Source organism: Ostrea edulis, chromosome 2 (assembly GCF_947568905.1).
Source record: "Ostrea edulis chromosome 2, xbOstEdul1.1, whole genome shotgun sequence".
NCBI classification, from domain to species: Eukaryota; Metazoa; Mollusca; class Bivalvia; order Ostreida; family Ostreidae; genus Ostrea; species Ostrea edulis.
In genome coordinates this window covers 44,875,864-44,888,662 of record NC_079165.1, presented here as the reverse complement: position 1 = coordinate 44,888,662, position 12,799 = coordinate 44,875,864, and the positions used below count along the sequence as shown (strand labels likewise).

The 12,799-nt window shown below is 35.8% G+C and overlaps 2 protein-coding genes across 3 annotated transcripts; one reads left to right on the top strand and one right to left on the bottom strand.

Moving 5' to 3' along the window:
• Positions 1 to 453: 453 nt before the first annotated feature.
• LOC125679935 (salivary glue protein Sgs-3-like) lies at positions 454 to 846 on the bottom strand. The gene has a single exon (XM_048919381.2). It carries the CDS (start codon positions 844 to 846, stop codon positions 454 to 456), a length of 393 nt encoding a protein of 130 aa, XP_048775338.2.
• A 1,650-nt stretch (positions 847 to 2,496) lies between these two features.
• LOC125679364 (actin-related protein 3-A) lies at positions 2,497 to 12,542 on the top strand. 2 transcript variants are annotated; one of them, XM_048918543.2, is made up of 10 exons: positions 2,497 to 2,676; positions 3,856 to 4,024; positions 4,435 to 4,545; positions 4,645 to 4,848; positions 6,401 to 6,544; positions 7,149 to 7,322; positions 7,763 to 7,855; positions 8,314 to 8,439; positions 9,427 to 9,510; positions 11,993 to 12,542. In XM_048918543.2, the coding sequence occupies exons 1-10, from the start codon at positions 2,633 to 2,635 to the stop codon at positions 12,086 to 12,088; spliced, it is 1,245 nt and encodes a 414-aa protein (XP_048774500.1). In that variant the 5' UTR covers positions 2,497 to 2,632; the 3' UTR covers positions 12,089 to 12,542. The 2 variants fall into 2 exon arrangements, with proteins under 2 accessions (XP_048774500.1, XP_048774499.1); XM_048918542.2 differs by lacking the exon at positions 2,497 to 2,676 and adding an exon at positions 2,743 to 3,072.
• The last annotated feature ends 257 nt before the right edge of the window (positions 12,543 to 12,799 follow it).

Sequence of the window (12,799 nt, the reverse complement as noted above, 5' to 3'; positions counted from 1 at the left end):
TCATTTCTGTCGGAATTCCCAGTTGTAGTAAAAGTCATCAAGATTCATACGAGCAATGGTTACACCTGGTCAATTCTTCCACAACGGGAGTTGATATCATGCTTGAGTGTTGGGTAAACTCCAGCTCGGTTAAAAACGGAAGGCTTTATAGCCGGTTGGGATAAAACTTAACACACATATATATATAAATATGAATTCAAAAGTAGACGAGCTGTAGTTTAGTGGTGCAGTAGTTGGGAGCAGGACGCGATGGATAAACTGGCCCTTAATGCTTCCAATGTTGGTGGTGCAGTCACTGTCTCCGGTAAGTGGTTCCCTCTCTGATCGATCGAGAGAAGAAGTTGTTATAAATTTCCTTGGTGGTTCTAGGTTGTCTATATCTGTGTCCCTCTTGTTCTGTTATATCCTGGGGTATGATAAGAATCTGGGTTGTCCAAAAGAATGTTCTGGATTTTATAACGCATTACGAGTCGATGTTGAGTTCATCTGTCCTGTAGTGAGTTCCTGTCTAGTTGTCGATGTTGAGTTCATCTGTCCTGTAGTGAGTTCCTGTCTAGTTGTCGATGTTGAGTTCATCTGTCCTGTAGTGAGTTCCTGTCTAGTTGTCGATGTTGAGTTCATCTGTCCTGTAGTGAGTTCCTGTCTAGTTGTCGATGTTGAGTTCATCTGTCCTGTAGTGAGTCCCTGTCTAGTTGTCGATGTTGAGTTCATCTGTCCTGTAGTGAGTCCCTGTCTAGTTGTCGATGTTGAGTTCATCTGTCCTGTAGTGAGTCCCTGTCTAGTTGTCGATGTTGAGTTCATCTGTCCTGTAGTGAGTTCCTGTCTAGTTGTCGATGTTGAGTTCATCTGTCCTGTAGTGAGTTCCTGTCTAGTTGGTCAAGGAGAGAGGTAACACATCCTGGTAAAGTATCTGCGTATTGGTTGAAGACAACGCGTGCTGCTCTTTGCTGTACCTGTTTAATTTCTTTAACCATGGTAGATTGAGATAGATAGTGATGGTGGGTATCCCATATATTTGATGAATACTCGATCGATGGTCTGATCAGAGTGCAGTAGGTTGTTGCTTTGACTGATGGTTTGCAGCGTCCTAAGTTCCTTCCAAGAAAGCCCAATGTTCTTATTGCTTTTCCGATGGGGTTAGAAATATGATTTGTCCATCGTAGGTCTTTGCTGATGGTCACGCCCAGGTATTTCCCGCTATCCACAACTTGTAGCTGGTGTCCATGGAGATGACACTGTGTTTGCAGGGGCTGACGTTTATTGGTTACTCTGATGACGGTACACTTTTCTGGGTGGAGGCACATTTGCCATTTTTGTTCCCAGGCTTCAAGACATGTTATGTCATTTTGGAATTTAGCTGCGCCAGTCTTATTCTTGATCTCTCTATAGACAAGGCAGTCGTCTGCAAGCAATCTACCATCTGACATTGTGCAATAGGTAGGTCGTTTATGCAAACCAAGAACAAAAGATGACCTAGTAGAGTTCCCTGGGGTACTCCAGATAGTACATCCAATGGTTTTGATGTCTGTCCTTCCGAGTACAACTGACTGGGTTCTGTTACTAAGAAAGTCCTTGATCCACTCTAGGGTTCTACCTCGAACGCCATAATCAGTGTGCTAGTTTCAATGGGAAATGCTGGTGGGTCACTTTGTCAAATGCCTTTGAGAAATCAAGGAGGATAATGTCAATTTGGGTTGTCCATAGTTGTGTCTCACAAGAACGTCTAGATCTAAAGCCATGCTGTTCTTCGCAGAGGATGTTGTTTTCGTCGAAGTGGTCCATGACTGTGCTGTGTATTACATGTTCCCGGAGTTTACAGGCTATAAATGTTAGAGATACAGGACGATAATTTGCTGGTTCTTGCTTCTCTTCTTTGTTTGTATATCGGCACTCTTTTTGCTGTTCGCCATTCATCTGGCATTGTTCCCTGGTCTAGAGATAGCTGTCTCAGAACACCCTAGTTAGATATGGTGCTATGTCTGATGCACTTTTCAGAATGAAATATTGTACTTCATCTGGTCCTGAGGCCTTGAATGGTCCGACCTTTTAGTAGTATAAAGATGCCTCTCATTTACAGTGATATTGTCCAGGGGTGGAAGCTGTGCGTTCATAAGGATATGATTATCAGATATCAAAGGCAAAATTTCCAATAACATATCAACTTTGATGTGATCATATAAATCTTGAATAAAAGGCATGAAATCACCAGAGACGTATATATGTCTCTGGAATCACGCAATTTACCAAAACAGCAAAAGTGTTATTCTTTTAAAGTTACCATATCTTACAGTGGAAACTTCATCATGTTCTGAACACTTTGAATGAATCTTTCCGATACACTAAATATAAATTGGTTACCATGTCTAAAAAAAAAAATTACATGTTAAAAGAAGAAGAAGCTATACTTGTTTATTTTGTGAACCGATATAGAAACTTATTCGTCTATATATCGAGCTCGAGAGCCGACATCGAAGTCACTGGGATGTTTGAGAAAGTTCTGTATTTATTCTAAGCGCTTTCTGTACGTAGATATTAGACGGCCATGTTAGCCGGTTGAGTCACTTCCGTATTCACTTACACTAAGTTATATTTTTTTTAACGTCTTCTATTCTGTCCTTATACAAAAGCAATCATGGCAGGTCGTCTGCCAGCAGTTGTCATAGACAATGGAACTGGGTATGCTATCAGATTTACTTGGTATCTGAACAAAGTTATAATTTAAGAATGCACACTGCACAGATAGGTGGGCGGATTTTATATTTTCAGTTTTGTGCACTTCCATGAAACAAATGTCCTTTTCAAAGAGCACATAGAATAAATAGTTCCTCTTTTAATTTGTTGTAACTCGAGCTAGCAACTGTAAATCACGTGACGCTGTTGTATGATTAAACAGGAAACTTGGTTTATGCTTCATATCCGCACACTTCCTGCTATGTTAGGGAGGTCTATGGTATATGCGACAAGGACATATTTCTGGGGGATATAGTTTATTTCTGTGATTATGGCGTTGTCAAAAGGGTTTAAAGGTTCTCCTACGGGAACACCCGCAGTGATCATTGACTGTGGGACAGGGTATGTAGTGGGGCGTAAACCTTTTACTATTTTAGGGAACATATGCTTCCTTGTATATATATTGTACCAGTGTTGTGAAAAGACACTGATGTCAACACATTTTATTTTAGGATGCACAGTTTAAAGAAGTTAGAAATGAAATGTACTGTCATTATTTGAATGATATACTTTTGCAAATTCTATACATTTACAGGAGATCAAATTGAGGAAGCAAATTTCCTGCAGGATAGTCACAGTGTATATACATTTGCACCAGTTATAGTGTGTAAAGCCTTGTACACTTCTTCCCCTTTTTAAATACACTGCATATTGCAGTGTACACCAAAACATATGACTTTCAGCAAATTTTATGATCTGTTAATTCCTTAATCAAATTGGACCATGTTTCTGGAAGATTTTCAGTGCTATAAAGTCCACAATTCTGTGATGTCTTTTGATAAACGTGTTACCTATTTCAGAGTAGTAGGTAGTGTTTATTTACACTATACCTAATAGATTTTGCAAGCCATTTTGGCTGGTAGTATGTAACAAGACTGTGCAAACTGAATCTCGTGATTCATTAGTGGAATCAACAAACTGACAGGTTAAATGATACTGTAAAAAAAAAAAAGTTCCTGACTTTTGTGCATATATTTCAAAAGTACGATTTATGTTTGGTCAGAGATGATTTGGCTCAGTCCTAAAATAGCATTCTGGCACACCAAACCAAATACACTGTCTGAGAAACCTAACTATGGTGTACATAAGATGTATTTATAAAGTGTTCCTTTTTCCGTTCTGCAGGTATACAAAAATGGGGTATGCTGGTAACACTGAGCCACAGTTCATCATTCCTTCAGCCATTGCAGTAAAAGAATCTGCGTCAGTGGGAAATAAACAGGTCAAAGGGGTGGAGGATCTAGATTTCTATATTGGTGATGAAGCTGTTAATGCAACAGGTTATTCTGTGAAGGTGAGCATAAATATGTGTGTTTTTATGACATGCTCAAATGTTATTGCATCTAAAAGCAGCATTATACAGCAATATCACCTGTGCCTTGGACAAGATTAAATTATCTGTTATCAAAAACAAAGAAAAAAAAGAATGTGAACATTTGCATATTAAATGAAAGATGGCAGCAAAAGTCTTTAAAAAGTTTTAAAGTGTTGAAAATTTATCATTAATTGTACTATATACACTTTGAAGTATGCTAAGATTCTTTAACATGCCATTGGCTAATTCCTTTCATCTGATGTCAAATGCATTATTGCGAAGTCTTGGGTGTGATTTTGTTACCAATTAGGACTTACGATTCCTGACCCTAATGAATTGTTGTCTGACGTACAGACTTTCTGCAAAAATGTTTTTGGTAATGCTTTCAGTGGCCTATAAGACATGGCATTGTAGAAGACTGGGATTTGATGGAAAGATTCCTTGAACAGGCCATTTTCAAATATCTGAGATCGGAACCTGAAGATCATTACTTCTTACTGGTAAGTAACACTAGTAGGAATCAAGAACAATATTAAAGGAAGCTACATTATCTCAACAATTACATTACCATGACTAGAAAACTGTAATCTGTGTTTCAGACTGAACCTCCATTGAACACACCAGAGAATCGTGAATACACGGCTGAAATAATGTTCGAATCCTTCAACGTACCTGGTTTATACATAGCTGTACAAGCTGTGTTGGCTCTGGCTGCATCATGGACATCCCGGCAAGTTGGCGAAAGGACCCTAACGGGAACAGTCATAGATTCCGGCGATGGTGTCACTCATGTCATCCCTGTTGTATGTCATTAGATTTATTGCTTTGCATTGTCACAACAATTATAATCAGTTATACCATGTTTATATAATCCATAATTATGGTATGAGAAGTGGTGGGTTTTTTTTTTTTTTGCGGGGGGGGGGGGGGGGGGGTTCCTTTTTTGAGAGTTTATGTAAAACAGTGACATTATAGAACTGCATTGTGTACTTAAAAAGGGGATAATCCATTGAAATATACATGTACCAGGAAATTCTTTTATTGAATCCATGTGGGGTTTTCTTCTCAATTACTAGTATTTTTTTCCACAATTTGATTCTACTCATATATAATCAAAATGCTACCAGTGTTGGAGTTTTAGGAAATGAAGAAAGTAATTTTTATGCCCCCTTGGTGGGAGATTCGGAGACAAATAGTTTTTGGTTTGTCCATCTGTCTGTCTTCAAAACTTTTTAACCTTGGTCACAATTTTTCAATGACAGGGCTTTCGTATTTCATGTGTGTATTCCTTTGGACAAGACCTTTCTTTTGGTATCAAACTTTTTGACCTTAGAATTGACCTACTTTTGAAAAACCAACTTTTGTCAGAACTTTTAAATGGTTAGCGGTAGGGCTTTCATATTTCACAGGTGTATTTCTTGTGACAATACCTTTCTTTTGGAACCAAATATATGCACTTGTGACCTTCACCTTGGAGTTTGACCTACTTTGAAAAATGTTTAACCTTGGTCATAACTTTTGAATGGTTAGTGAAAGGGCTCTCATATTTCACCTGTGTATTCCTTTTGACAAGACCTTACTTTTGGTACCAAAAGTTTTGACCTCATAACCTTGACCTGGAAATTTGACCCACTTTTGAAAAAAAAATAACCTTGGTCATAAATTGTGAATGGTTAGTGATAGGACTTTCATATTTCACATGTGTATTCCTTGTGACAAGACCTTTCTATGGGTACCAGAATTACTTTTCTGCCATAATAAGGGCTTCCGTGTTTCACAAACATATTTTGTTTTCCTTAGTATATGTGTATATTCACAGTTTTTTCTTATCATAACTTTTTAGCTATACAAGACAGATACTTCAGAAAAGAAAGGTTCAATATGTCAGATAAAGGTCATATTTAACAGTGGCCTTTTAACGTTTGAATTATACAAGATACATTTATAGACTACATACTAAACAGCAAGAAATTTTCGTCCCTATCTAATTTCATCCATTTCACCCTCATCTTGAATAGGTAAATTCAAAGATGGGCAAATCTAGATTTACTAATTATCCTCAAGTAGTAATGAATAATTTTTGGCAAATTCTAAACGGGATGGAATCAATTTTCACTGCATCTTTGCAAAAATTTCCCTGTATACAATATTAAGTCGGGTGAAAAGTCAAAGTATAACTTTTTCGGATTGCCATGAGCCTCAGAACATTAGAATTTGACCACATTCAAGATACTGGTATTTCAAATTCATCATGATGCACTGTGTATTTAAAGAATGAGTCACTGCACAACAATAAAAAGAAGATGAGTTTTATTCACACCAAGCACCTGATGGTAAATTACTCTTGCTTTGCAGGCTGAGGGCTACGTGATAGGAAGTTGCATAAAGCACATTCCCATTGCTGGTCGAGACATCACCTATTTCATTCAACAACTGCTGAGAGAGAGAGAAGTTGGAATTCCTCCAGAGCAGTCCTTAGAAACAGCCAAAGCTATCAAGGTTCATTTCCAAAAGCAAAATTTCAAAGAAAACTTAAGTTTCAGTTAGTTCACAGGCACATGCTTGCTTAAAAACTTGCTATCTTTATAATGTAAAATATTGTACATACAATGATGAAGTATACTGGAGTATCTAAACAAGATTATTTGTTTTAAAGATTTTAAAGTTATTTCAAAATGATCAATAGGTATATAAAAAAATGTAAACATGAACACTAACACCAAAGTGAAGTAATATTGTCCAGGCCTGGAGGTTATAAATCTTTTTTGAGTATGTTTACATACTTAAACTCAAACTCTGTGCTCTAAATCATACTCATACTCAAAAGTGAGGGTTATAAAACTTTAATGAAATCATTCTCACACTCAAATGGAGTACATGCTCAAGATTTTTCGAGTATGTTTCAAAGCTTGCTCAGAGTTGTGCTCAAAACAAACATGGCTGAGTTTGAGTATCAGTACGGTAAAAGTATTATAACCTCCAGGCATGTTCTTAGTTAGGTCTTAGTCAGTATCTTGTTCAAATCCCATAAACAGTCCTTGATCATATATTTCATGCATTATTTTGCTGTCTTTTACAGTTAGTTTTGATTTTTTTATGACAGGAAAAATTTTCATATGTGTGTCCTGATATTGCTAAAGAATTTTCGAAGTATGACCAGGATCCCAGCAAATGGATGAAGAAATATGAGAGTATCAATAATGTCTCAAAACAGTCATTTGCTGTTGATGTTGGATATGAACGCTTTTTAGGTCCAGAAATTTTCTTTCATCCTGAGGTAATATATTATTATAGATATAGCAATGATTTTTTAAAGAAACAGTTACATTGAATTTATCCTTTGTACAAAATTTTATATACATGTTTTAATTTATCTCATTTTCTCATTTGCATAGAAATATATTAAACCTCTACATGATCTTACCTTACATATGATCATACTTTACGCACATGATTTTATATTGCAGTGGCAGATCGGGGGGGGGGGGGGGGGGGGGGGGGGGGGTTATGGGGATTGAAACACCTCACCCTTTTCGGTTGAATATTTTTAATGAAAATCACCATTTTGGGGTCTTCAATCCTTTGGGGGTAAAGGTATAAACTTGGGTCGTAAACCAACCCACCCGCCCATGAAAATTTTCTGGATCTGACACTGCATTGGATGTAATTGGTGGTAGTGGTGATACTTTTATTTAGGACATTTTTTTGTTGTTGTAGTTTTGTAATCCAGATTTCATCACTCCAATATCAGAAGTGGTGGACACTGTTATACAGCATTGTCCAATAGACACACGGAGAGGATTGTATAAGGTTTGGTTGTTGTTGTTGTTTTGTTTTTTTGAAAATTTTTGAAATATTTCAACAAAAAGACAAGGAATTTTAAATAAGAGGAGACTGAAATATTCTTTAACTGTTTTTAGAGTTGATGTATTTGTATAGTATATGTACATACCGTGTATGTACATTGTTTTCATTGTGTGTAATATTTGATAGAAAATAGGATGCTAATGATTTGTGAGAATTTTCAACCCAGTGCATTTTATATGCAGTCATTCACAAACTTTATATTTATATGTAATGTAACACCCCCTCCCCCCAATATGTTGTGAGGGATAATAATGCAAATATTTAATAAATTGAAAGCATACAGTGTGTAAATGCATTGTGTTCACAAATCATAATTCTATTCAGATGCTTAGATACAGATTTATTATAATCTTAAAATGAAAATCTTATCAAACTACAAAAATAATTTTTTTTCCAATCAGAACATAGTGTTGTCTGGGGGCTCAACCATGTTCAAGGACTTTGGAAGGAAGGTTCAGCGTGATGTAAAGAAAGTTGTGGATGCCAGGCTGAAGATGAGCGAGGAGTTAAGTCAAGGAAGAATTAAGGTATGTGTATTTTGGTAGCAGAATAAAGTAAACAAGAAATAAGTAAGGAGTTATAAGAGGATAAAATTAAAAACTTGTAACAAGTGGGAAATCATAATTTACAGGAAGTTATGATATGCTTGAGAAGAACTTATAATAGATTGCATAACTTCATGAAACTATATTTGTCAATTGCTCACATGTGAACAGTAGTACGTAAGGATGTCATATGTTTGACATTTAGCTATGAATGGTAGCTACAACCATGCCAAGGATGAAGGAGTGGGATTGTCAATAGTCTAATTACAGACTGCAATGTAAATCTATATTTTAAAAAAAAGAACAGTTTGCATATGAGATATACAAAACTAATTATGATTTTAGCAGTGAATGTAGAATTTCCAGTGTTATACATGTACATTACAAACATATAAATTTCCTGTTCAGATGGTATGTGTACATCAATCATGATAAGACGGACAACATGTTAATTTCTATATCTTAATGTAGCAAATACACTAATCTAGTTTTGATCAATACATGTGATCCATGATTTCTTTTTGAATGGCTGACTGAAATGTTAACATTTTTGACAATTTTCAAGGAAAATACACACACACAAAATCACCTACTTTGTAGAGGAATCAGTTTTGAGGAAATGTAATTTTATTTTAGGTTCTTGCTATTTAAATATAGAAATACCTGATACTGAATTTCAGATAAATAAAAGAATAATAAAATTTCAGGGTCAGAATCAGTGATTGTCAAACCTAATCCTTTTTTATACCCAATAACATGAATGGGGATTACACTTTCTCCCTATAAGTAGATTCATTACTTTGGCCAATATCAGTGTTAATTGTTAGTCCAGTCAAAGAAATGAAGGAATGAGACACAGATCCAAATTTATCTCCATGTAAACTGATACCTTGTAATGTAATATCTGACCTTGTTATAAAGGATTATGTTGAAACTTAAATGAGTAACTTGTTCCTGTACTGTTTTCAGCCTAAGCCAATTGATGTGCAGGTCATAACCCATCATATGCAAAGATATGCTGTGTGGTTTGGTGGAAGTATGCTGGCATCTACAGTAAGTGTACTTTGTCCCTCTGTTGGTGTGTAAACTTTGTCTTTTTAGCTCAATCAAACTGAAAGCTCAAGTGAGTTTTTCTTATCCCCTTTTGTCTGGCATTAATGTGTCTGTCTGTAGACTTTTAACATTTTTTACTTCTTCTCCAGAACTATAGGGCTAATTCTTCAAATGAAGTGTCACACCCTTTTTGAAGTTGAGATAATTAAGAATTAGTTTTAAAAATCTTCTCAAAAACCACTGAGCCAATTTCAATCAAACTTGGTACAAATCATCTTAATAGGGTAAAGGGGATTTAACTTTGTTCAAATGAAGGGCCATCAAAAGATAATCAAGAAAAGGCAAAATAAGGGTGGGTAATTTAAAAATCTTCTCAAGAACCACTGGGCCAGAAAAATTGAAATTTACATGAGAAAGCTTCTTGACATAAAGTAGATTCAAGTTTGTTCAAATCATGGCCCCCAGAGGTCCATAATATGGGATCAAAAGTTTTACATGTGGATATATATATGAAACATGTTTAAAAATCTTCTTCTCAAAAACAACAGGGCCATGACTAGTCACATTGATATACAAGCATTCCTAGGTAGTCCTGATTGAAGTTTGTTTAAATTATGGCCCCAGAAGGTAGGGTATGACCACAATAGGGGGTCAGAGTTTTACATAGGAATATGTAGGAAAAAATGTTCTTCTCAAGAACAGCAGGTGTATGATTAGTCATTGTAATGTGCGAACATCCCCAGATAGTGCATACTCTAGTTTATTCAAATCATTGGATGGGGCCACAGTTTGTAGGAGTGGGATGATGCCCTTTCTAGCCGATCTGATACGTATCACAATACTTGGCACGAAACTTTGCATATCAATAAAAAGTACAAAAAAAAGGATTTCAAATTTATTCAGTTCAAAACAAAACAGAAAACAATATCTCTCAGTTCAGCTAGTTACTTGAGTAGAATAAAATAGATATCACAATGCTCCAAACATCTTGCAAATAACTTGTCTTATCGATGTTTCTTGCACCATTTTCCTTTTCGTAAACTGGCAATCCAAACCTCTCATATACCCCTGACTTGCTTCCAGTCAGTTTTGTTAACGTCATGTAGTCTGCCATCTTTTTTTTAATGTTTTTATTTTTTATTCTACTTTCATTTCCTGTTAGACGGACTAAGAATACCCGCCTTGTGACGTTCGGATATTTTTGGAAAATGCTAAGACGGGTATTGTCATTTAATAGACATATGCATCGATCCGTATATCGCCAAGATAAATATCACGATGCATCAGTGCACCAATGGATCATCCCACCTCTAACAGTTTGGGATCAAATTTTTGCATAAGAATTTATAGGGTAGCACCTTTAAAAATCTTCATCTCAACAACAGCAGAATCATGATTAGTCATATTAATATGCAAGCATCTACAGGTGGTAGTTCAAATTCAAGTTTGTTCAATTGAGGAGCTCCAGGGATAGGATAGGGCAACAATAAGAGATCAAAGTTTCATATGGGAAAATGCTGGAAATTAATTAAAACAAATTCATTTCAAGAGTACCAGGGCCACACTAAATCATATCCAAATGTAAATGTTCCCAAGTTGTGGGGTTTCAAGGTTGGTTTTTTATACTCCCTCAGGGGGTAGGGGGGTAGGGGCATGTTGTTGTCCTGTGTGTCTGTCTGAAGCTTTGACCTTGCTCATAACTTTTGAGTGGTGAGTGATAGACCTCTCATACCTAATATGTGCATTCTTTGTGACAAAACCCTGTGTTAAACTTTTTGACCTTTACCTAGGATATTTGACCTACTTATAAGAAAATCTAACCTATTCAATATTTTCTGAATTACTGGTATTTAAGATAGACCTTTCATATTTTGTATATGGATTTTGGCAAGATCTTTTATTTCATGCTATGATCTTTAACTGACCTTGACATTCTCCAGAACAGTAAGGTCATGTTAGACATTGGTATTGAGGCATCCCCAAGCTCTTTGAATTCAAGTTTGGTTATTTTGTGATCCACTCATGATTCAGAGGCTGCATCTGACCGACATTTTCTATTTTTTATGGCGGAGCTATTACCTTGTAACTGTAATTTTTGAGGGATGCATCTTAGGCTGTTCACTGCCATTCTGGATTCACAATATGCATGTTACATACATTTTCAGTATGAGTGATCAGATTAAAATGTTTGCAGCTGGCACATTAGTTATGATTCATAACTAACAGTTGGTTCAGTGAAGTTGCTGACCACAATTTGCCGATCTGATACATATACTACGTCTCTTCCCCCACAAGTTTAACGTCTTTGAGCCCTGATGTCTTTTCACAACTCTTGGGTTTTTTTTCATATTGTATGGAAAAAAAGTATAAGTTAAAATAAAAAATTGAGCTGAATTCTACAAGTACTATGCCACCAAGATCTAAGAAATTTAATGGCACAGTATGCATGTATTTATAGTTATCGACCTTTTTCTATTTACAGCCTGAATTTTATCAAGTGTGTCACACGAAAGCAGATTATGACGAGCATGGACCTAGTATTTGTCGGCACAATCCCGTCTTCGGTACAATGTCATAGTACAGTGGATCATTTTTCAGAGAGGACAGGGAAAAATGATTCGGTGGCTTCCAAACATACTGAAGATGCCAACTTAATTTGGTTGAACGTTTATGATTGAATTATATGAAAAGTTTAACAGTAAACAACATATATATTAGAAAGTTGCTTAATAGCAAATATCCATTTACCGTATATATTAAAAGTACACACAATCAATTGGGTGCATCCATGTTGCATAGGGATTGAAAGTTTTTGAGGACAAAATGTCAGCTGATGCTAGAGCAGAAAGGAACAAACTAATTGTATTGTTACAACAACAAAGACACTTTCAAGTTTAAAGGTCATATATTTGAGTGTAGGATGCATATAAAGATTTGTATATCTCTTGTTTCAATTCATTAAAGTATTTATCATTGAATGAAGGTTTTTTTTATGTACATGACATGTATAAAATAAAACATACAGATTATCACTCTGCCTTTTTCTCTTTTTGCAATATGGACTGAAAATAACACAATGTACTTCAAAACCGTTTTTCCTCCACATTCTGGTTTTGAAACTGCTTAACAACCTTGTTGAATTTCTTTGTTCTAAACAAAAACATGCCTGATTTTTTTCCTTGGGAATTTTCAATTTTCACGAGTGCCATGCATCGACCAAAATTATTTTCATGTATATTTACAAGACTGAGAATTATAAAAATTAGCTGTTTTAATTTGATAGGATGGT

What these genes read in the sequence shown, in the direction of transcription:
- LOC125679364 (XM_048918542.2), top strand. Translation starts at nt 3,002, where the DNA reads ATGGCGTTGTCAAAAGGGTTTAAAGGTTCTCCTACGGGAACACCCGCA. An exon ending in CAACAGGTTATTCTGTGAAG is followed by an intron (nt 4,025 to 4,434) that starts GTGAGCATAAAT and finishes TAATGCTTTCAG; the next exon opens with TGGCCTATAAGACATGGCAT. An exon ending in GAAGTATGCTGGCATCTACA is followed by an intron (nt 9,511 to 11,992) that starts GTAAGTGTACTT and finishes TTCTATTTACAG; the next exon opens with CCTGAATTTTATCAAGTGTG.
- LOC125679935 (XM_048919381.2), bottom strand. Translation starts at nt 846, where the DNA reads ATGAACTCAACATCGACAACTAGACAGGAACTCACTACAGGACAGATG.